The sequence below is a fragment of the Saccopteryx leptura genome, chromosome 5 (assembly GCF_036850995.1).
Source record: "Saccopteryx leptura isolate mSacLep1 chromosome 5, mSacLep1_pri_phased_curated, whole genome shotgun sequence".
NCBI classification, from domain to species: Eukaryota; Metazoa; Chordata; class Mammalia; order Chiroptera; family Emballonuridae; genus Saccopteryx; species Saccopteryx leptura.
Genome location: NC_089507.1, coordinates 86,157,627 through 86,182,263, shown reverse-complemented (window position 1 = coordinate 86,182,263; position 24,637 = coordinate 86,157,627). Strand labels below are relative to the sequence as shown.

The window sequence follows — 24,637 nt, the reverse complement described above, 5'->3', positions numbered from 1 at the left end:
TATTTAAGATTTTTCAATTTTATATTTTTTCCACAATTATTTTCAAGAAATCTCTAAACAAAAAATAGTGAGGCTATTCCTTCTTTACTGGAATACAGCAAGAACCCACCCCTGTTTTTGTGTAGCTTATCATACAGTCAGAAAAAAGACTTTAAACAAGTAGTTACACTTCTGACGACATAAGCCTTGCGGGACTTTAGAGTGGGGGATCTAACTAGTTTAGGTGTCTAAAATGGTACTGATTAAACTGACACCTGCAGGATGACAGAGAGCTAGGTAGGACAAAGGGACTTGGAGGCCCTAAAGGTTGACTAGCCTGATTTATTGTATAGAGTGCTGCCAATGCACCACACACATTTCTAAGCACTTAGTTTCAATATTAACTCATCTAATCCCCTAACAAGCCTATGCAGTAGGTGCTGTGTGACTGGTACCATTCCATTTTAAAACAGGGGCCAGAATCACACAGCTGGCAAGTGGACATCAGGCTCCAGATCTATATTCCAGCCACACTGTCATGCTGCCACTTAGGTACCAAAGAGTGCAGTGAGGTCTTCTCAACAACCTTAGGAGTAAGAGTGATTAGCTTGTCAACTTAATGTTAAAGTAGAAAGCCAACATATAAGGTTGTAGGGCAAAGATATATAGTAGAAAAAATGATTCCTGGTAAAGGACTATTTGAAGTATTACCATATTTTTTTTTGAAGGTAAAGCACTCCGTGCTAGAGATTATAAAATCAAAAATAAGGGATGCACAATCACTTCAACTCAGGTGCTACAGTTTCTCAGTGACCATACATGCCCATAGAGGATTTTGACTCACTCACCTATCTGAAGACGGTAATAAGATTTGAATCATCCTGCCATCTCTCCTTGCTCAGAAATCATGATGCCTAAGCAGCCTTCAGATGGCACTTTGGTTTTTGTTATAGTTCTGCCAACAGGGAAGATATATGGGCACGGTTCAAGCAGTAGGCTCCCTGAATTTTTCATTGCAGGTTGATAAATATTCCTCCTGGTTCACAAACCCGTTTCTTTGTAATGTGAGGCTGCCACTGCAAGAGTGGTCCATTTTTAATGTGCTAAAAAATGCAGAGGACCACATCCTAGACTAGTGAATTCATAATGGCAAATGCTGTCCTAAGCCCAGCCTTGAGCAACCAGGTCATTCCCTCTAAATTCAGCTTTTTGTAGTAAAATGTTTGCTGTTACTGGTTTAGTTTGAACTAGATCTTCTTGCTTCTACATTCGGGAACTGAAGGGCAGAGACATGAACCACTTTGTCCAAAGTCACACAGCTTATAAGCCTCAGAACCAGGATTTCTGGTCAGTCTGATTCCAGACCCCATATTCAGCCACTATGTCTCTTGAAAGCCCATAACATGGATGACCTGTATTTTTACTGTGTGAAGACTGACACATTTTACCTTATAGAGTCTTGTATTTCCATAGGACCAAAAAGTTGAAAAAAATATTGTGCCTTAAATATTTTATACCATATCCTGACAATTTAATTTCTTTGAGCAATTACTAATTCAAGAATGAAAACTCAGTTTGTTTGGTTTAACTTACATGTATTTTTTTTTTAGATCGTGTCTTTCATAGTAATGAAACCACTAAAAATGTTTATGAAGAAATAGCAGTACCAATCATAGATTCTGCTATACAAGGCTACAATGGTTTGTATTCACTTGCAGAAACATTTTAGTCTTGGGTATCTGTTCAACAAATATTGATAGTTTATGATGAACAAAACAGAAACAGAAGCAAGGTCACAGGAAACAGATGAACAGCTGTCAGGGAAGAGGGAAGTGGGGATAAGATCAAAGGTGAAGGAGTTAGCCAAATTATATACATATAACTCATAGCTACGGACAGGAGGATAGAAGTCCCCAGAGAGAGAGCTAATGAAGGTGGGGAGGGGGGAAAGGGGTGAAATGGGAATGGAAAGAGACCTTGCAGAGGGCAGGGGGCACGATGTGGTGGGTAGAGGCTGATGTATTGAGTGGGACACTTGAAACCATGTCAACAAAATAAATTAAAAATAGATATTGATAAGTTACACACTATAGTCTCATTTTTAATCTTTGTTGTGTGTGTGTGTGTTGTTTTTGCAGGTACTATATTTGCCTATGGGCAGACTGCTTCAGGGAAAACATATACCATGATGGGTTCAGAAGATCATTTGGGAGTAATACCCAGGGCGATTCATGACATCTTCCAAAAAATTGAGAAGGTAAATAACTTAGCTAAATTTCTAGTATGTACAGGTAAAAATAGTAATAATAGGATAGCAACTTTCAGTGTTCTCTTATAACTCTGAAAGGAAATAGATTTACAGTTATCTCAGAATTATCCAGGGGGAGAAAAGAAGGGCATGACATAGATTCACTTTTTCCCCCATAAACTTACTTTAGAGCGTCAAGTTCTTCATTCTTTGCCTTAAATCCTGAGACAGTAATACTCCTACCACAGAGTGGGCGGTCAGGAACAGGGAGGTTATCAGACTGGGTAGCTCCTCATTGCTTTGTTTACCGACCACTTATTCCCGAGGAGCAGTAAAAAATAGATGTAGATAAGAGACGAGGGAAGCAGAGGACCAGATAAGGCAACCTAATTAGGTAAGAGTTTTATTTTATTTAAATTAGGTTTTTTATTATTATTTTTATGATTTTTTTTTTCTTTTTTTTTTTTTTTTTTTTTTTTTTTTTTCTGAAGCTGGAAACGGGGAGAGACAGTCAGACAGACTCCTGCATGCGCCCGACCGGGATCCACCCGGCACACCCACCAGGGGGCGACGCTCTGCCCACCAGGGGGCGATGCTCTGCCCATCCTGGGCGTCGCCATGTTGCCACCAGAGCCACTCTAGCGCCTGAGGCAGAGGCCACAGAGCCATCCCCAGCGCCCGGGCCATCTTTGCTCCAATGGAGCCTCAGCTGCGGGAGGGGAAGAGAGAGACAGAGAGGAAAGCGCGGCGGAGGGGTGGAGAAGCAAATGGGCGCTTCTCCTGTGTGCCCTGGCCGGGAATCGAACCCGGGTCCTCCGCACGCTAGGCCGACGCTCTACCACTGAGCCAACCGGCCAGGGCCTTATTTTTATGATTTTTAATGTTCTTATTTGAACATCTGTGAGTAGCATTTATTTTGAGGTCATAGAGTTGAACTCTTCTAATTCTGATACTATTCTGAAACTGCTTGTGCTTTTGTTTTTGTATTTATCATTGTTAACAGAATCATAAGGAGATTTTTTGTTTTTCTGTTTGTTTTATGAAGATAATTTCTCAAACAATATTTTAATATTGGTACACAAGCATTTAGTATTAGGTTTTCATAATTGGGTGACCTGTAATGTTTCTATATGTATTTTTTTCCTCTAGTGTCCTGATAGGGAATTTCTCTTACGTGTGTCTTACATGGAGATCTACAATGAAACCATTGCAGATTTACTTTGTGACACTCGAAAAATGAAGCCTTTAATAATTCGAGAAGACTTCAATGTGAGTAGAAGAGTTAACAAAGTGGCTCAAAAAAGAGATGATTTATTGGGATTATTGTTCTTGAACATTTACCTTTAATTTCTATATTTTTTTTTAAGTATCTCCTGTATATAGGGTCTGTGTTATGTTTTCTTAAGCATTTATAGAGATCATCTTTTAAGTAATACAGAAATGGACAAAAGTACATTTACAGTGTAACATAAATAATACAATAATTAATAAGTAATAATATAAGAATAAACTCTATGGCTCTGGATAATTGGCTCAGTCGCTTAAGAGCATCGTCCTAAAACAACAAGGTTGTGGGTTCCGTCCCCAGTCAGGGCACACACAGGAAGCAACCAAAAAATGCACGACTGAGTAGAACAACAAATGCTCCCCTACCCTCCTCCCTCTTTTCTCTCCCTTCTTCTCTCTGTCTCTCTAAAAATAAATAAAAATTAAACCCTAGCCAGGTAACTCAGTTGGTAGGAGCATCATCTGGGAGCACAGAGGTTGCTGGTTCAATTCCCCAGTCAGGACACATACAGGAGCAGCTCAGTGTTCCTGTGTGTGTGTGTCTCTCTCTCTTCGCTCTCTCTCGCCTCCCCACTCCCAACTCTCCCTGCCTCTTTAAAAAGACGAAACAAAACTATTTTGTATACTCAGAACTGTAAACTACTTTTGCCCACACCTGTATGTGTGGTTTTAAATAGTGACAGTTGTAATATACACTGCTCACAAAAATTAGGAGTTATTTTATAGCTTCATTTGGAAATACCCGAATTTTTGTGAGCAGTATATATTGGTGTAAGTTCCTAAAAGGAGCAAGAAAGAAGTTTCAGGTTAGAATTTGATGTGCTTTGATATAGTAAATAAATTGTAAATATATATTATAAGTTTACTTGTTATTTTCATACTCTAGTTTCCATTTTGCACTTTTAATTTCTACAAATGAATTTTATCATAGTTAACTTTCCTTTTGATATGCATTTTTAAGTGACTTCTATTCCTCTACTCTTCCCATAATTAAACTTGTTTCAGAGGAACGTGTATGTGTCTGACCTCACAGAAGAAGTTGTTTATACATCAGAAATGGCTTTGAAGTGGATCAGAAAGGGAGAAAGTAAGACTTTATGCTGTGTTTCTTCAAAACATTGTTAAAAACTATTCTATAGCATGTATTTAGGCTTCAAATCACACTTTCACTTTTAAGCTAAAGTAAAAGTTCATTTTTTTTTTTTTTTGGACTTTAATATATACAGCTGAAATATGACTCTTTACTTATAGAGAACAGACATTATGGAATTACAAAGATGAATCAAAGAAGCAGTCGTTCTCATACCATTTTTAGGATGGTAGGTAATTCTCTCATTTGGTCTTTCTAATTAAGAATGCACTAATGATTCAACAAGATGCCTTTTCTGTCTAGATTTTGGAAAGTAGAGAGAAAGGGGAACCTTCTAACTGTGAAGGAGCTGTCAAAGTGTCCCATTTGGTGAGTACTGATGAACCATGGTAATGTGCCATATAGTCCAAAGCAAAGCTGAATTCATCTGCTAGATGTTTGGTTTCATAAGAACAGTTAGCTGGTCTGCCCTGTGGTGGCACAGTGGATAAAAGATTGACCTGGAATGCTGAGGGTGCCAGTTCAAAACCCTCGGATTGCCTGGTCAGGGCACATACAAGAGCAACTACTACAAGTTGATGCTTCCCGCTCCTCCCCACCCCCCTCTCTTCTCCTCCTCTCCCCCAACTCCCCCCCCCCACCAAAATCAAGAAATAAGAATTTTTTAAAAAATGTTTTTTAAAACTGTTAACTAAATAGTTACAATTATTTATAAATAGTTTAGTGTCATATGTCACATGAAATTACGAGCTGAAATGCAGGAAGGATTCAGAGGATTTTTCTTCCTATAATATTATGGCTGCCATCTAAAATGTGGATGTTAGGATTTGAGGCGTTTTCTAACCAGTGTTGAAGGGGGACTTGGGGGTTTAGTTTTTTGTCTTGTTTTTTCCTACGCATTGAAGAATTAAAGTAATCTTGGAATTGTGTGGGGGTGTGGGAGGAGTCTTTGTTTTTTGGTTTTTTATTCTCAGCCAGTAGAATTGAACTTGGAAAATAAAAAACTAAGTGGAATGGTTTAAAAACAAATCACATTATCAAGTTCATTCTTAAGTATAATAAGAAAATCTATCTTACATTATAAGCACAGTGTTTTAGACTATAAATCCCTTGAAACAAAGAGGGATATCTCTTTCATCTTGTAGCCCCAACACATTGTACATAGTGTATGTTTAATACCTGTTTTTGAATAAGTGGCTGTAAGCATTATGTGAACATTCCTTTTTTCACATAAATAAGTCTTACTGCTGTCCCTTTTCATGCTTCCTTTTAATTCTTTATTATAGTTTCATTCTCCATCTTCACGGCCTAAATTCTTTAGCTTGATGTGGGATGTGACTTAAGATGACTCTATCTGACTTGAAAACTTAAGAGGGAAAAAGTAATAAATCTATATTATATTTGTTCAGTTTTAGATTTTGAAAAATAACTCTTATTTACCTAATTTTAGTTTACCTCACTGTACAAGTAAAAGTTTATTTTAGGAAACTAGTCTTGCTTTAATTTAACAACAAAAAACACAAAAACTGATGTCTGTTTTGATTTCCAAACCTGGCCTGTAATATTTCACTACAATTCCAACTTTTAATAATTTAACTTTAATACTTTAAACATATTCAGTGATCCATTTGGTGGCTTTTCTCATGTGATGCTCTGTCATCTGATCGTAGATACCATCTGGTCCAAGAACGTTTCAGCTTTCTCACTTACTCCTAAGTATCTTCTTGGGAAGAAGTTTTCACGAGAGTCATTTCCTAGCTCTGTGTAGATAGCCTTTGAGTGTCTCCTGGCCTTTCTGTGATAATATGCAGGTTCTCCTAGCTGTGCTGCTTCTCTGGTCCCTTTTGAAGCCTCTTTTCTCTTGCCCTTCCAACAAAAACATGGTGTTCTGTGGCCGTCCTTACTTCCTGTGCTTGGCCTCAGACATTATCATTTGTCTGTTAATGATGGCCAGATGTTTACCTGGAGCCTCTGAGGTCTAATACATGTCTTCCTAAATATTATAATCGTATGTCTCATTGTTGTCCGAACTTCACAGTGTCTAAAACTAAATTAATTTCTTTCTATGACAGTGAATATTTCATTTTTTCCAGTAGTACCAGCATTATCCTGATCACCTAGGCTGGAAATCCAAGTCGTTTTGACTCTTTTCCTCCTTCCCTTTTGTCCAGTTATCATTATTTCTTACTGATTCCATCTTTCAACATTCACATTGGTGTCATACTCACTTAGGTTCTCATCTCTTGAATTACCCACATTTTCCTGGGCCTGCCTCCCTGACTGGTCTTCCTTTCTTCAGTCAGTCATGCAGATTTTGAATGTTATTAAGCACTGCTTTTGTTGTATCACTTCCTTAGACAAGATCTGGCCACTGTTAATTACCCTATCTAATTTTACTTTCTTCTCCATATGAGCTCTTCTCTTATAGATGTTTGGGCCTCTAAGTATCTTTGAACGCTAATGCCGGTTCCCATCTTTATACCTTAATTCATGCTGACTTCATCACCACTTTGCCCTGTTATTATGTATCCAGGTCACCTGTATTAGATACTCTACAAGAAAGATTAGAATTCTGAGTGTTTAGAGAAAGAAGTATCTGAGCTAGAGCTATCAAGAAAGGGTACAGAATTACCTGCTATCCCAGCAAGTCTCCACAGAGAGAATTAATTTAAATCTCTGTCTTTAAATGCATTAAGAATATTTACTGAACCTTGACCAAGTTGTGAGCACAGTACTAGGCTCTTGAAATTAAACGAATAAAGAATAAAGAAGACATCCTTCTACTACTTACTGTCCCCACTGCTACCTGCGTAGCTAGCCCAACCCCCCATCGCAGCTGCCTTCTAACTGGGCCCCTGCTGCCGCTCTTGCCCCTCCCCAATCCTTTCTCCACCTACAGTTCACAGTTGATCCTTCAGAAAGTTAAATCGAGACACACCACTCTTGCTTAAAGCCCTCTCATGGTTTCCCACTGCAGTTACAAAATCCAGAGTTCTTCCCCTTGCTTACTCCTTCTTGTCCTGTCTGCTTCACTCTGCCATGCTGCCCTTTCTATCTTTTGAACATACGAAGCTCATTGCTGCTTTGTGACTGGGTGCGCTGTCTATTCTTTATTCTGGAGTCTGGTTCTCTTGGTCTTTGCACATCTGGCTTCCTCTTCTCTATCATTTCTAATTTTAGCATAATGGGAGGCCTTCCCCAACCCCCCAATCCAAAGAACCTTCTCTGTCCCTTCCTCTTTTCTCTTCCAGTATGCTCTTTAAGATATCTGTATTACACTTACCATGATGTGTTTCCTACCTGTTTGCCTTTTTCTGTCTTCTCACCACCTCCTCCTCTCCTCATCCCACCCCATATAGAGTATAAGCTCTGTGAGAGCAAGGACTTTATTTGTCCAGATCACTGCTACATCTCTAGCACCTAACATACTGCTTACAGCATGGTAGCTGATCACTTTTTTTAAATAACATTTGTGAAATGAAAGAGAGTCCCATGCTTTTAAACATGCTGCAGTGTATTCAGAGACACAAATGACACTATAAGAATAAGTCATATCTATAAACGCCTTTTAGTACACAGCTGAAAAAGCAATTCATTCAAGATGTGAGGGATGAAGGTTAAAGTGAAGCTACATGGAAGAGGTAGCATTTACCTTTGGTCCTAAAGAAAGAGTAGGGGCATACTAGAACATTCAAACTAACTAAAAGGGCGTGGCAAAAGATAACACTAGCAAGTGTGGAAGCAATGAGGGGTGTGGGCCGTGGCGAGTGTAGTTCAGCACAGTGAGTGGGTAAGAGTAAGTAGGGGGTGGATAAAAGGCTGGAGCAACACACATGCCAGATTGAAAAGAATCGTGTTCACCATGGCAAAGTATTGAACGTTGTGTAGGAAACAGAGAACCTGTTCTGGCAGGATTATGGAAAATACATTATATCAGGAACAAGGTGTAGAGATTAGTTTGACTCAGAAAAGGAAAGGCCTCCCCAGCTGGGTGAGAGACAGGAATTCAGAAGCAGTATTCAGATAAACCAAGCATTTAAAATGGTATTTCCTTTGTTTGGATTTTATTATTTCAAGTTACCCTTCCTAAAAGTTTGTTTCCATGTGTTTCAGAACTTGGTTGATCTTGCAGGCAGTGAAAGAGCCGCTCAGACGGGTGCTGAAGGTAATTAAAACTCATGCAGTATGTTGATCTGAATATTTTTCTGTGCTTTTACAGAGTAGACAGTGTGCCAGCATGCTTTTAAAAACTAATAAATTAATGGCAGTAATAATTTTCTGATGAAGGTCTTTAATGTAAAAGTCAGCTTCTGTAGCTAGATAATCAAGTTAATGGAGCATCAATTAAAAAACTAAAACTGTGCAGTTGATAGGATTATATGGCTAGAAAGTCATGAGAGTACTATGAAAACCAAATTTTCATAATCATTAAAGGAATTCAGGAAGGTAGTGGGATACAAAATTAATATGCTACATTGATAACTCTCATAATACAAATAGCAACCAGTTAGAATATTAAGTGTACAAAAAGACTCCTTTTACAATAATGACTTAAATGATATGAACCTAGGAAGAAACTTAACTTTTATCAGACCAAAATAAAGAAAACTTTAAAACAGACCTGAGAGACATAACCAATTACTTAAACAAATGGAAAAGCATACTTAGCTGTGAAGGTTTATAATCATAAAGATGTCAAACCCCTTGGTGTTGACACTACAGCCTGCCAATGAGACAGTCAGCTGTGGGTGGCATATATCGCCCATATCCACCAAAGCAGTGAGTCCTCAGACCTGTAAATAAGACATAAATGCTTGCTGACTTATTAAGCAACATATTACATATTAAGCAACTTATTACAGCCATAGCTGAATAAAACACCTATGAGTTAACAGCTGTTCAAAATTAGTTGCTGCAGTATTTTTTGGACATGTGGTAGATTGAAAACCTACATGTCCTTTAACAGGGTGCTGGGTAAATAAATTGATACATTCAGACAGTAGAATTCTACTCAATAAAAAAGAATGAAAAAGACCAATGATTACTGATAGGATGTTTTGCCAAGTGAAAAAAAGGCAAAGTGCAAAAATAGTGTATTTGGGCCTGACCTGTGGTGGCGCAGTGGATAAAGCGTTGACCTGGAATGCTGAGTTGATGCTTCCTGCTCCTACCTCCCCCTCCCTCCTCCCTCCCTCTCTCTCTCTCTCTCTCTCTCTCTCTCTCTCTCTCTAAAATGAATAAATAAAATCTTTAAACAAAATAGTGTATTTGTTATGCTACTATTTGTATAAAAAAAAGAGAAATTATTATATATGGACTTGTATTTCTAAAACTCTCTAGAAAAATAAAGTAATAAAAGTGGTTTCCTGGTATAGGAACAGAAATAGGTTGAATGAAGCATAAAAGTGAGGGATCTTTCTCAGTGTACTTTTTTTTTTTAAATGTTAGAGCCATTTGAGCATATTAACAATTTGAAAACTTTGTGGGTTGTGAGCCTATAGGAACTAATTCAGTGGGAAAAGTCTATAGTGGCTTGTATTTGAAGATTTGGAAAAAAATAAGATTTGAACTGTGGAGTTAGGCTCTTTAAAGAAATGGGTATTTCCTCTTCCTGATTCTTAGTCATCTTTTTTCCTTTTGCTATTTCTCTCAGGTAACAACTTTGCTGATTCACTTAATAGGTGGGAGGAATAGGGAGAGAGCCCCTTCTACCAATGGTATTAAAGGTGGGCTCAGATCTAATCCAAAGCATAGACTTGAGTATCTGATCTTTTAATTTCTGATTTCACTTATAACTTACTGGTAAATAAGTTTATCATCTAGTACAGAAATCAGTTTTACTTTTCATATTTGTTAATAAATGCAGGTGTGCGACTCAAGGAAGGCTGTAATATAAATCGAAGTTTATTTATTTTGGGACAAGTGATCAAGAGACTTAGTGATGGACAAGTTGGGTAAGTTTATCCCATTGTTCATTTACCTCTTAATGCTTATGTTTTTCATTAAATTGAAAATTATACTAGTTAATGGAAAATAAAAGTACTGGTTTCTTCCTTATATTCAAAAGCCTTTGTGATTCTGTGAGCATGCATGACTTTTTTTCCCATTGACTTGAGTGTAGGGAGAGAGAGAGAAGCATCAACCTGTTGTTCCACTTAATAGTTCCATTTCGTTGTTCATTCACTGGTTGCTTCTCATACGTATCCTGACCGGGAATTGAACCCATAATCTCAATGTGCCAAAGCAACATTCTATCCAGTGAGCAACCCAGCCAGGGCCATACATGACTTCTTATACATATGACAAGGACCAACTAAATTAACTTTCTTACTTTAAATATTTTTTAGTTAGTAATTTTGATCTGCCTCTTTTTAAACTATAAAGCATTTATTTTTAAAATTGTAGCTAATTTAAAGTTCTGCATTAATAAACCAACCATTTTTGTTATATAAAATTCTTACTATTTTTCTTCCCAAACTCGTTTCTCACCAAGTCGTTTCATAAATTACCGAGATAGCAAGTTAACACGAATCCTCCAGAATTCCTTGGGAGGAAATGCCAAAACACGTATTATCTGCACAATTACTCCAGTGTCCTTTGATGAAACTCTTAGTACTCTCCAGGTGAGTTTGATTTTTATCTCCACTTAATATGGGGGGAAATCATCTTGAGGAAGAAAAAAGTGCTAAGATTAGCTACAGTTTATTTTCTAATTAGCATAACATAACTTGTTAAAATAAATGTGTTGTCTACTATATAGCATTTTTTAATTTTCCCAAACTTCAATTATTCATATTTCACCTCCACAATATTTGCAACATCCAACACTACTGAAATTGCTATATTTTTCTTTAAATAAATCACTTTTTTACCTAATTTATTAGGTAAAAGGAAACAGAAGGAAACTTTTTATCAGTCCTATAAATGAAAACCAGTGTCACTTGCAACAAGTGAAAACTGTGTGTCTTTATAAAAAGCAATAATTCTTAACTTCTTGCTAGCTAATTGTTACTTGCCTTTACTCTGAGCTTAAGACCTGCATTTTCTGGGGTGTTTTTGTTTGTTAGTTGTTTTTAAAGGAAAAATGAGAAATGTCAGTAGAATAGCTTTCTCAAAGAAGGATTCAGTGTTATTTGATGGTCATCTTCATGTTCCCACTTGAAGTTAACTTTTGATATTCTCACTCTAAGAAACATTGCTTTAAATAGCTTCTGAGCATTGGATCAAGGTACGGTCAGAGAAGTAAAGATAAAAAATAAGTGTCCCTAGCTTCACAGAACTTACAGTCTTATAGGGAAGATTAGACTGTCTTCCAACATGATTGCCTTGGATTAACGTGGCTAATAAGTAGGATAGAATTCAAAGGAGGGAGAGATGCTACTGACTGAATGCAAAGCCTCAGTTGGAAGGAGCATTTGCATTGGACTTTGAAGGGTAGATGGGATTCTAGTAGCTAGTGCATGTAGGTTTTCAGTCAGCATCTGTCTTTAAGGTATTTCTTTGACTCCCTTAAAGACTAACAGTCAGGGTGAGTTACAGGCTTCATTACAGGAACATAGAATGTTCTTTGTGTTCACAAGTATTTAGCCATCTGGGAAGAGCAGTGATTTTTCTGTACAAAACTTGATTACAAGAAACCTAAATATTATTGACTGAAATAAATTTTTTAGTGTCAAGCATGTAGTAACACTTGTGTTTTTTTCCCAGTTTGCCAGTACTGCTAAATATATGAAGAATACTCCTTATGTTAATGAAGTATCGAGTGATGAAGCTCTCCTGAAAAGATATAGAAAAGAAATAATAGATCTTAAAAAACAACTAGAGGAGGTATGTATGACCCATTCACTTCAGTAAAAAAAATAGGACAAATAGGATTGAGATGTGCCTAACTGCTCCAGCTTTTAAATCATCAATATCTGAGTTATGCAACCTAACTTTAAAAATTTTCAACTAAGAAGAAATCAAATCAAGAGTCTTCATTTAATTCACTATGAACTAAAGATTTGGTATCTTGATATTATTTTAAATTTTATTTTTCATTCCCAAAGGGAAAAATTTAAGATTTTTAAATGGTCCTAGTAGAGATACCGTACTTTTAAAAAATTGTCATAAATATAGGAAACTGGGTTAAAAAGAGAGGTCATGTCTGGTTTCTTAAAACTACTTTCTATAGTCTCACATTATCTTGAATTCCTTTTCTAAACCTGCAATAGCAGTTTAATGAAATAGCATAATCACTTTTCATTATAATTTGTTTTAGTCATTGTGGTCCCCAGTGATTCTTTTAAAAATGAACTAAAATAAAAGTAGTACTGTAAGAATATCTCTTCCTTTGCTATAGGTATTCAGGTCTCTGTTTTTCTGACTTCTCTGCCTTTTATTTATATATTTATAGGCAATTAATAGAATTGCTCTAACAGCACTGTTATAATCTTATACGTAGAATGTGGAGTATGAACATGAGAACTGTGTATTTATTATAAGATTGAGAAATTATTATAGTAACTGCATATTGGTGTTCTGCAGGTAGGGTATTTTATTTCAATAACATTAAAATTTTCATGGTTCATAAATAATTTATATTCTTTTCCTTTAAGCTACTTTCAAGGTTTTAAAACCTAGCTATATTTATTATTAATATAATCAAATATCGCATTCCTTAGGTTTCATTAGAGACTCGGGCCCAGGCAATGGAAAAAGACCAGTTGGCCCAACTTTTAGAAGAAAAAGATTTGCTTCAAAAAGTGCAGATTGAGAAAATTCAAAACTTAACACGGATGCTGGTGACTTCTTCTTCCCTCACATCACAACAGAAATTAAAGGTAAAGTATAAAAGTTGACTAATTGGGCATTCCTGTGTTAATTCTATAGTTATGTATTTCTTACCCTTTGATACAGTGTATTCAGTAAACCCAGAACTTTTTGTGTATTTGCCTATACATCAGCAACACCTAAGAGGTTCATTGAAAATACCTATTCCTGATTCCCAAATTAGTAATCTGAATTCAAGAAGCCTGGAATATAGTCAAGGAATCAATTTGAAATGTGCTTCTTAAGAAATTCTAATGAAATTGAGTAGGTGATTGGGAACCAGGGGTGTCTAGAGTATGTTAGAATATTTTTCTACTTAAACAAATACTAATCTCAGGAAAATTGATCTACATAGAATATAAGTTAACGTAGTGTCTAAAATTCTGGCTTCCAGCATGTGTGCATTTTGTTTCTACCAGAGTAGTTGGAGATTTGTTACCCGACAGATATTTTGGGGGTATGATGGTGTCATGGTTAAGAAAATGGCCTCTGGAGTTGGGTGCCTGGATTTAAATCCCAGTTCTGTCAGTTCCTAACCCTTGACCTTGAGAAATTTCTTAAATATATTTTGATGGAGTTTCCTAATATGTGAGATAGCTTGATCCCCACCTCATAGGATTGATGTGAGAAGTAATATAGCATATGCTTAACATTCCACATAACAAATCCTCAATAAATGTATGCTATCAAGGTTATTATTGTAGACATGTTTACATCACCATGCTAGGTGTATAGAAGATACTCAAGAACTATGTGTTGACTGAGTGATGAGTAGGAAATATCCCAATGGAAGGTAGAGGGATGAGTGGTTCAGAAAGACATGTACCTGTACAAAAATTTTAAAAATATATATATTTTTTGGACTTAAAATGTTCTGGCACAGGGGCATTTCAAACCACATTGAAGCCTGACCTGTGGTGGCACAGTGGATAAAGTGTAGACCTGGAACTCTGAGGTTCCTGTTTCAAAACCTTGGGCTTACTTGGTCAGGGCACATATGGGAGTTGATGCTTCCTGCTCCTCCCCCCTTCTCTCTCTCTCTCTCTCTCTCTCTCTCTCTCTCTCTCTCTCTCTCTCTCATCTCTCCAAAATGAATAAATAAAAGTTAAAAAAAATATCCTAAACCACATTGAAGATTTTGAATGTTGCATTAGGGTAAGGAGAAGGAAAAAGCCAAAGCCATGTAGGTAACATGATCAGAATTGCATATTAGAAAGGTGTAGCTGCTGTGTGCATTGAATTGATTGGGCCTGTACAGGATGGTGGCTCTGGAGATGGAACATATTGAATAAGTTCAAGAGCTATTTGGAAGGTAGACTCAACAGGACTTTGTGATTATTTAGATGTGGGAGGCAGGTGAAAGGGAAAAGGAGGTTTTCGGAATGACTCTCAAGCATTGCTCAGCTTACAGGGTAGCAGTGTTCACTGAGTTCAGGAACACGGAATGCAGAGCGGTGGAGCTGCTCAGTGTTTGATTTGGGACATTTCCAGTTTAAAGCATCACACAGTGAAAGTGTAAATGCGTGAAAACAGGCGAATGATCTGAGATGAAGATACCCATCTAGACATTAACTCCTGCAGATCCAAACTGAAGTCTTGGGATTGAATGAGCTTGCATTGGGAGCATTTTGAGAAAGAAAGAACAGAGGGCCAAAGACAACCCTAAGAAACAGCAACTTTGTAGGTAAAGGCAGAAAAGAAGAGTCTGTAAAGGAGCCCAGGGTTAGTTCCAGAGCTAAGGAAACCAAGTGAATATGGTAACAAGAGGAAGAGACTTTCAGAGAGGTAGTGTGCCAGTGTTTGCTGAGAAGTTAAGTAAAATATATGTAGACCAAAAGTTTTTGGATTCAGAAACAAGAAGTTCATTCACAAAAGCAATTTGAGTTACTTGTTGAGAGTGAAAGCCAACTTGCAGTGGGTTGAGATGGCCCAAAGGGATGTGTGATCTTAAATACAGCAGAAGGGCTTGATCTTCGATAGAGGGAGACACACCTGTTTGTTATAACAAGGACAGAAGAAAAGATAGGCTTCAGTGCGAGTAATGCTTTTGTAAATTTAGGCTTATATTTCCTTTGTGAAATAGAGGTTTACTTTTTGCTATGTGTGGCAGGAGATGGTAGAGACACAGTTTGTAGACATGCTAAGGGTTTGAAATAGTTCCTTCGTGAGGAATGGAAAAGAAAGCCCACATGGAGAGGAGTCTGGCCAGGCAACATTAAGGACCCAGGTGATGCTGGCAGGCAATCTTTTGGCTGTGAGGCTCTGCCAGCGTTCAGCAGACCAGTGAAGGCTCAGGTGGTAATGTAATTCATTTGAATGTACACTATGTTGGTATAGGTGCAAGGAAGAGAGAATGGGTCAGATAATTTAAGACTGTTGACCCAACAACATGATTGAAGTGATCATCTGTGCAATCTATGATGATGGAATGAGAACCAAGAGGGAACTGAAAGGAAGTAGTAATAGAGGTCCTTCCTAAGCTGCATAGCTAAAAGGGGGCTGACTGAATCAATGAGAGGAAAGGATAGGAACTATAGTTAGAGCAAGAGGCCTAGGTTTATCAGTTTCAGATAATGATAAGATCCAGGAGGGGGTTTGGGATTAAATGGAGTTGAGATGAAGGTCACTGGAGTCAAGGATTTCTATGACTGGGCTTTTGCAGAGCAAGCTGGCGAAAGAGCTGGCTATGTCAAGCAAAAAGGGGCATAGTAGGAGCATAAAAGCAGCAGTTATACAGATATATATCTGCATTGTTCAGAGATCTATTATACAGAAAATCTTGAGAGGAAGTGCAGTAGAATGGTTAGTGGATAGCCTCTGAATTCACGGGCATGGGCTCAGCTTCCAATTGGGTATAAAATACTAGAAAGCCCTGCGGTCATACGAAATGACCGCTGTTCTAGATATTATAAATTGTAATTAAAATGATTTGTGCAAAGATGTCTGCTAATTCAAACTGAATTACCCAGGGCAGGCGGCGAGGATGCCCCTTTGCTTAGTGCCCCACGGGGTTTCCCCCTTCTACTTGCTTAATTGCTTAAAGTAGAGTGCAATGAAGGAAACCACTGGTGGTACATTTCTTAAGAGCCATTCTCTGCTCAGTGGTTTCTTTTTGTCGAGAAAGCCGTTTTTGTGCAGCTTTAGCTCCTTTTCTCTCCTCTAAAGTGCTGTATTTTCTAGGAGGCATTCTTAAAAGAAATTACGTTAAGACGTAGTTTTTATGTAAAACAGATGATTGCCAATGCAAACAAATGTTCACCTTCCCCCTGACATGCTCAATTTGCGTTCAGCCGTGGCAACTTCACCCCATTGGCTAGTACAGTTACGCAAGCAACCAATAACGTATCGGCGACAGACACTTAAGCCGCATATAATAAAGATTACCCGACTTCTCCAAACACTTGGACCCCCAGCTTCTCTATAAAATGGTTGTGGTAATAGAGGATGTGAGAGGATCAGATCAGATGAGATAATGCTTCTACTAGTAGAGGGAAAAGAGGAGATTGGTAGCTACAAAGGATGGGAGAACTCAAAGAGGAGGTGGGCAGAGGACGAGAAACCAGCAAAGCGGAGTCAGTGGTGAGAACTGCTAGCTGAGTGGGATAAGAACCGGAAGACAGGTAGGTGTCTGAGGGATGAGGAAGACAACAATGTAGAAACTGAAAGAAAATGGTAGCTAGAGAAATGTAAGGAGTCAAGAAGTTTTATCTAATTTTTTTAAATCAAATGCAAAAAGGCTTGAGCATCTGAAAAGTTGAAAGAAAAGGAGTCTAGCAAAAATTACAGATGAACAGATAATTGAGGGAGCAAAGTTCCAAGGGAAACAAATGAGGTCAGGAGCCCTGGTGGAGGCAGGAGCCTTACCACATTGTAAGAGAATTGGCGTTGTCAAGGACCCGTAAGAGATTTTACTGCTGAAGGAAATTCGAAGCAGCTACTGTTGTATCAGAACAGCAAGATAAGACATCTTGCCACACAATTAATCAATTAGCCAAATTAAGAAATTAGGAGTCTTTAATTAGCTGGCTACACGGACCGCATGGAAACCTAAGTTGTTCAAATCAATGCGGCCCCAACTGCAATTTGGAGTTAGGTTCTATAGGGAGAATTACATACTGATTGAGGAATGGGGAGGGGAGAAAGCATAACAGTAAACAAAGCAGTGAAACAAGCTTCCTTACAATGTTTATCTATATGGTTAGTTCAGGGAGAAACATTCTGAGAACACCTGCTACTTCAAAGCTAGTTCAAGGCCACAGTCTGGGAAACCGGCCCCAAGGCCAGGAATAGGGAGTCTGTTCATAAAGACTAAGTCTCTCTGTTTTAGAGAAAGTAAATTTTTTTCAAAAATTATTCCTGTTAAGAGCCTTTCTTTTCTATACTTCACCACCTGCCTGTCCTCCCAGTTCAGGCTGGGTTCCCAAAAGTGCTTTTGATGGCAGTGATGGTGGGAGCCACAGCTGTCCGTTCTATATAACAGCAGATTACTTTAAGGATTGTGCGTTAACCAATTTCTTTCCATTACATTCCAGAGAAGCTTGTAAGTAAAGATTCAAATTTTTTTTTTTAAAAAGATACAATTTAAATAGTTATCATTTTATTTTGGGGTCAAACATTTGACCCTAAAAGTTGGAGTATGTTTTCTTATTTCAGTATGTCCTTAGACTGATAGATATTAAACTATGCTTAATAAGAATTCTACCATGTCAATCATTTTTTAAAAGGGAACTAGTTGGGTGAGGTCATTTTGATTTTTTTTTTCCTCTTTAGGCTAAAATAAAACGAAGAGTCACTTGGTGTCCTGGCAGAATTAATAAAATGAAGGACTCAAACTATGTAAATGAATTTAATAGGGCAGCAAATATAACAAGGAGACATAATACTGCTATACCTTCAGTAGGAGAAATTGATGACTGTGAGTGCTTTTTCAACTACTTTTAATTATAAAAACTTCCCTACAATGGGGGACATTACTTATAACTCAGTTCATGTGTAAACACAGTTAAATAAAGTATATGTATTTTAGATGCGATTACAATGGAGATGATGATAAAAATAAATATGTGAACATTCATGAAGTTTTCTATTTCCAGATCTCTTAAGAATGATACAGTCTTTAAAAGACAGAAGACATATTTTTGTTTGTTTTTGTTTCAGTAATTATCCAATTAAATTAGTATCATTTAATATCTGCCTTAAACTTTGCTAATCTTGAAAAGGTGGAATTTATACAGGAAACTGTTTCAAAATTATGTCCAACATTTTAAGTATTTGGGAGATATTTAAAAAACTACTTACAGTAATCAGATCCCAAATTCAGAATTTGTTCTTTATACCTGTATTGTATCAAGGATCCTATATTTTATCACTAATTCTAGCCAGTGACCTTAATTCACAAAATAATGTAAATGGTTGTATCTGTTGTTAATGTGTTCTTGGCAATCATACTGTGAGCACATATTAGCTAATTTGATCAGACTTTTTAAAATAATGTTTGAGTTTTAGGTAACTTATTAACATATTTATGGATAAATTCTTTTCCCCCTAATTATAGCTGTCTATTCAGAGGCTGATGTTTTCAGTAACACCTTTGATGTAGTAACTGATACAGAGTGGAATCCAGCAACAAAGCTACTAAGTCAGGTAACTTAGATTATTTTACAGAACATTATCCTTTTACTGTTCTTAAAATTCATTTCTTATTGATGTTTACTGCTATGATAGCACATTACTAGCTCTGACTTAATTTCAGTAACAGTTTTGGTTCTAATTAAGGCTCCCCACTTGTTAGATTCCCAGTTGATAACTGATATCCAGAGGGAAGCTAAAACCTTTATAAATAGTGTGGTAAGAGGTACAACTTTGCTTCTGTTCATTAATAGCAGATCATGGTATCTATGATTTTGTTTTTCTGTTTTGCCTTGGAAAATCCTGTGAGGGTAAAAAAAGGCTGATATTAAAAATGTCAAAATTCTCAGGCATATAGCAAACTGATACATCAGGGAAGGGTAATATTACCAAATAATAATGGAAAATGAAGTAAATGTATTATATATGGTCTTATCACAACTTTAAAAATAAGGACTCCTATAGTGAATACCTTATTAAATTAAGATTCCATGTTTACTTTCTAGACTGCTAATATTTAAAGAAATATATATAGTACTGGATATCTATTTATTAAAGAAAACATCGTATTAATTTTGGAATAAAATTGCAGCATTCTTGGGAATTATTAGTTGACTACTGTAATTAGTTATTATTAGTTATTATAGTTAGTATTAATCATAAAGTACTTTAGTGTTCCTAAAGCATACTCTCAAATTTTGTTGCTTTTGTAAAATCCCTAGTGTTAATTTTCTGTGTTGTTTGTTTGTTTTTAACTCATAGTTTATCTCTTTCTTATAATTGTATAGAAAGCAGAAGCAGGTGCCTGTTGAGTATGATAAAACCTAATAGCCGTTAAAGTTTTAGAGATAAATAAATACATCCGTTTACCAAAATGCAAACCCTTTATTTTACTGTGGGTCAAGCTAAACATTCAAGTGATATTATAAAAGAGGATGGCCTAAATTACCAAAAGATTCAGGGTTAAATTATCAATATTTGACTAATTCAAATTTAATTAAGGAAACAAACATATGATCTGAATTCTCTCTAACTTGAAAATCTGATTTTGTTTACAACAGGAAAACTTAGAAAGTGACTGGAATGAACTTCATGCTGATTATTATAATCTTGCATTAGGCTATGAAAAACTAAGAAAAGAAAATGAAGAAATGGAATTGAAATTAAAAGAAAAGAATGATTTGGATGAATTTGAGGCTCTAGAAAAAAAAGCAGAGAAAGATCAAGAGGTAAAGATACAGAAACATGAAACTAAATTAAAAAAGATTTGTATGAAGCATCATTTTCTTAAAGATACTTATTTGTAAGGCTGAGGATTCAGCCATTTTCCACATGCATATACAATTTAGAGAATTTAAGAAATAATTCATTTATATTGTTTTTAAAATACTGTAGTTAAATCATCTGCTCACAAACATTAAGGGATATTTTATCTCTTCATATTCATTTTTAAAATATCCCCTAATTTTTGTGAGTAGTATGTTTGTCACTTGTGCTTATGTACAAAGAAGGAATTAAAACATCTTTGGGAAAGTTTAGTGAATCTGCCTGTTGATGGATTTGTGTTGAAAACATTTTAATATCTAGCTGAATGCTTTATGTACAGATACTATATATTAATGGAATTTGTTTTATTTAGAAAGTATATTCCTAAATAGATCGTATTATAATAGCTGGGGAAGCTAATTTTCACATTTATTTTTCCATATAAGAGAGTTATGAAAATTAGTATAACTAATACTAAATAATTTTAATGGAATTTTTAGAAATGAAACACATCACTTAAATTTTCTAAGTATGTAATATTAGGCTACATGTTAAGAGAAACATGTAACTTTGGGGATTTAAGGATTTGAGAAATTTCTTAGTGCCTACAAGTCCTTAACTTAAAGTTCATAGACAGTATGAATTTTTTTGCAGAATTTTTGTATCCGTATTCATTTTTCTGGAACAAGAATCCAAAGCTGGTATCAGATTTGTGAAGTGATCCATAATTCCCCTGAAAAATAAGAGCCAATGTTTTGGTGTAGTTAAAATATGAGATAATTCACAGGTATTTCTCAGATTTCTTATAGAGCCCAAAGGAATGGTCTTTTTTCCTCAGTATCACTGTTTATTTTCTCACTCTCTTTACCTTTCTAAAATTAAAGTTACTTCTTCATTTTCCAGACATTATATACTGAAAGGCAAAAGTTAGGAAGTTCTCCAGAGTCTCACTTGTTTTAAATTTATCATGTTAACAAAATGCAAAATATTATGAGAAGAATAATGGACTTTAATCAATAAAACTTGTTTTATTGAGAGGGTATGGTAGTGTCATGGTTAAGGGCCAAACCACTCGGATTTAAGCCACAGTGTTGCTGCTGACTACCTCACCGGTTCAAGCCTGATGTGTATTATTGGCAGGCTCTTGAGCAAGTCACTGAATCTCTCGGGGCTTACTTTGTGTATATCTCCTTCCTTGAGATGCTGGCCGAGGTCCTTTTTAACTCAAAATTTTCATCTACTTTTTGTATATTTCTTGTTATTAATAATATGACATAAAATTGACTTCGAGTATACATATAACAATTTCTCTAATTTTTTATTATATTAGTTGTACACTCAATAATAAAAACTGAAGCTCACTGAATTGAGTCACACACACAAAAATTACAAAATAACACAGAATTTGACTTGAAACACACATTCCAATTTTTTTTTTTCCTTTTAACCTTCTTCAGGGGGAAAATACAGTGTGTCCGTAAAGTCATGGTGCACTTTTGACCGGTCACAGGAAAGCAACAAAAGACAATAGAAATGTGAAATCTGCACCAAATAAAAGGAAAACTCTCCCAGTTTCATACCTATTCAGTGCAGTTCGATGTGGGCTCACCCACAGATTTTTTAGGGCTCCTTAGGTAGCTATCCCATATAGCCTCTACAGACTCATCACTGACTGATGGCTTACCAGAACCAGAACGGGGTTTCTCCACTAAACTGCTGGTTTCCTTCAACTGCTTATCCCACCGATTAATGTTATTTCTATGTGGTGGCTCTTCGTTATAAACGCACCGATATTCACGTTGCACTGTGGTCACGGATTCGAATTTAGCAAGCCACAGAACACACTGAACTTTCCTCTGTGCCGTCCACATCTCGACTGACATGGCCGTGGGCTGCTCCGCTGTATACACGGTGTTACATCATCATCTGCGCATGTGCACATGCTGCCACATCATCCTACAGAAACTGGGAGGGTTTTCCTTTTATTTGGCGCAGATTTCACATTTCTGTCGTCTTTCGTTGCTTTCCTGTGACTGGTCAAAAGTGCACCATGACTTTATGGACACACTGTACTATTCTCTTCAATTTCACTTGTACACAAATTGAAATTCTTAGTTCAATGAGATAACTTAAAGATTACGTGATAAAAACAACTCTATTGAAAGACTCACAATATTCATTCCATGTTAAAATGAAAAAACATAACTCTTTGTGCATACAGTAAAATAAGTTCCAAAGTGTACATTTGGGGGAGAAAGATTAACAAAAAAGGAGTGAAGGTCAAATAATGGCCTTAGAATATGTGCCCTGGTTTGTCTAACTTGCAGGGGTCCCCAAACTTTTTAGACAGGGGGCCAGTTCACTGTCCCTCAGACCGTTGGAGGGCCGCCACATACAGTGCTCCTCTCACTGACCACCAATGAAAGAGGTGCCCCTTCCAGAAGTGTGGCAGGGGGCTGGATAAATGGCCTCAGGGGGCCGCATGTGGCCCGCGGGCCGTAGTTTGAGGATGCCTGGAAGGGTTTCATCGAAAATCACCAAACTTGTAGAGAATTTTCAAGTGGGAATAGAATAATATAGGGGGTTTAAACAGTAATTTTGGAGTAATAAACAAGATCAAGTAGCATCAGGTTCAGTAAACAAAAGAAGTTTCAACCCTCTACCTATTTTAACGCAATCTATTTAATTTTTTAATTTCCAAACTTGGAGGTTTTTGCCTTAAGAAGTTAAATTTCATTTTACCTGCTGCAAATTACAGTTGAAATCTGCAGTATTTTCTATATAACTACAGATTAACTTTTTTTTTACTTTTTTCATGATTTTATTTTTTTTTAATTAATTTTAATGGGGCAGATTGACTTTTGATCATATTTCACATTTTCTCTCTGTACTCATTAAACAATACGTCATTTAGCCATTATACTCAGATCATTACAAAAATCACTTAATCTTCCCATTTCCAATACTTAAAATGAAGTGTTTCAAATAATGGGGGGAAATTTTTCTTTCTGTATGCTTTCTGAAATTAAGATTAATTACTTAGTTTTTTATTGGTAAAGGAGATTTTCTTGTGCAAAAGTTAGAAATAGAAGAAGAGGTAAAAGATAGAGCCAATTTAAATTATAACCAAACTGATGTCTATAATTTGCTGAACAAGAGGGTATCCACTAATGACACATGGCAATTGAGCACTCGAACTGGGGCCAGTCTCAGTGGACTTAAGTATGAATTTAACATATTTTCTTAATTTTTATTATTGATTACATAAAGAAATTATAATATTTTGGATATATTAGGTTATATAAAATATATTAAAATTAACTCTAGCTGTTTCCTTTTTTTAATGCGACTACTAGAAAATTTTAAATTACAGATAGCACCCACAGTATATTTCTGTTGAATAAAACTGATCGAAAATAATGTCAGAACAAGCACTAGTCTTAAATCTAAAACTAGTTAGGACTGAATTAAACACCTAAAAATATTATTTAAAATAAGGTGCTGTTTTTCTAGGTCCCTTACATACTATTAGAATTTACTTTTACTTTTTTAAAGAACAAAAGTTACTGGTACTCAAATATTTAATGCTGTAGATATTTTGATAGAAAGGAAACTTTAATAGAAATACTTGCATCTTTAGGTATCCTTTAGACCAGTGGTAGTCAACCTGGTCCCTACTGCCCACTAATGGGTGTTCCAGCTTTCATGGTGGGCAGTAGCGGAGCAACCAAAGTATAAATAAAAAGATAGATTTAACTATAGCAAGTTGTTTTATAAAGATTTATTCTGCCAAACTTAGCGAAAATCCAACATAAAGTACTTGGTAAGTAATTATTATTATATGCTTTAACTTGCTGTAACTCTACTTTATAAATTTTATAAAATAAAGTTACTTCCCTACTTTATAAATCATCATTACTGTGGAACTGGTGGGCAGTTAGAAAATTTTACTAACAGAGATACAAAAGTGGGCGGTAATTATAAAAAGGTTGACTATCCCTGCTTTAGACAGTTGAACACTATAAAACAAAAACATTAACTTTCCAATATTTTCTATACAGTAAATCAGCAAAGAATAGTTGATAATCCCATATGTATCTCTCCAGCTCTGCTGAATAGTAATGTTATAAAAGCACCATGAAACTACCCTAATCCAAATACATTCCAAATCACAGCTCATTAAAAAGTGCCAGTGCAAAGCCTAGAAAGGGAAAAAAATCTTTAGGATAAATATATTTCTGTACTTACCCAAAACAAATGTTTATTAGAAATATTTTTTAAAAGTTTAATTACTACTTTATCTCCTCCAAGTGGTACATACTAATTTG

General features: G+C 36.2%; 1 protein-coding gene across 4 annotated transcripts in view; it reads left to right on the top strand.

The window, feature by feature from the left end:
• The window catches only part of CENPE (centromere protein E), a 64,973-nt gene that overhangs the window by 1,921 nt on the left and 38,415 nt on the right, over positions 1 to 24,637 (top strand). For all 4 annotated transcript variants that reach the window (XM_066385527.1, XM_066385528.1, XM_066385526.1 and 1 more), the window contains exons 3-16: positions 1,590 to 1,679; positions 2,118 to 2,236; positions 3,377 to 3,496; positions 4,520 to 4,601; positions 4,766 to 4,833; positions 4,908 to 4,973; positions 8,718 to 8,769; positions 10,471 to 10,558; positions 11,098 to 11,227; positions 12,312 to 12,431; positions 13,268 to 13,426; positions 18,186 to 18,330; positions 18,970 to 19,058; positions 20,105 to 20,272. In XM_066385527.1, the coding sequence (XP_066241624.1) occupies positions 1,590 to 1,679; positions 2,118 to 2,236; positions 3,377 to 3,496; positions 4,520 to 4,601; positions 4,766 to 4,833; positions 4,908 to 4,973; positions 8,718 to 8,769; positions 10,471 to 10,558; positions 11,098 to 11,227; positions 12,312 to 12,431; positions 13,268 to 13,426; positions 18,186 to 18,330; positions 18,970 to 19,058; positions 20,105 to 20,272 (1,496 nt within the window). The remainder of the gene's footprint in view (positions 1 to 1,589; positions 1,680 to 2,117; positions 2,237 to 3,376; positions 3,497 to 4,519; positions 4,602 to 4,765; positions 4,834 to 4,907; positions 4,974 to 8,717; positions 8,770 to 10,470; positions 10,559 to 11,097; positions 11,228 to 12,311; positions 12,432 to 13,267; positions 13,427 to 18,185; positions 18,331 to 18,969; positions 19,059 to 20,104; positions 20,273 to 24,637) is intronic.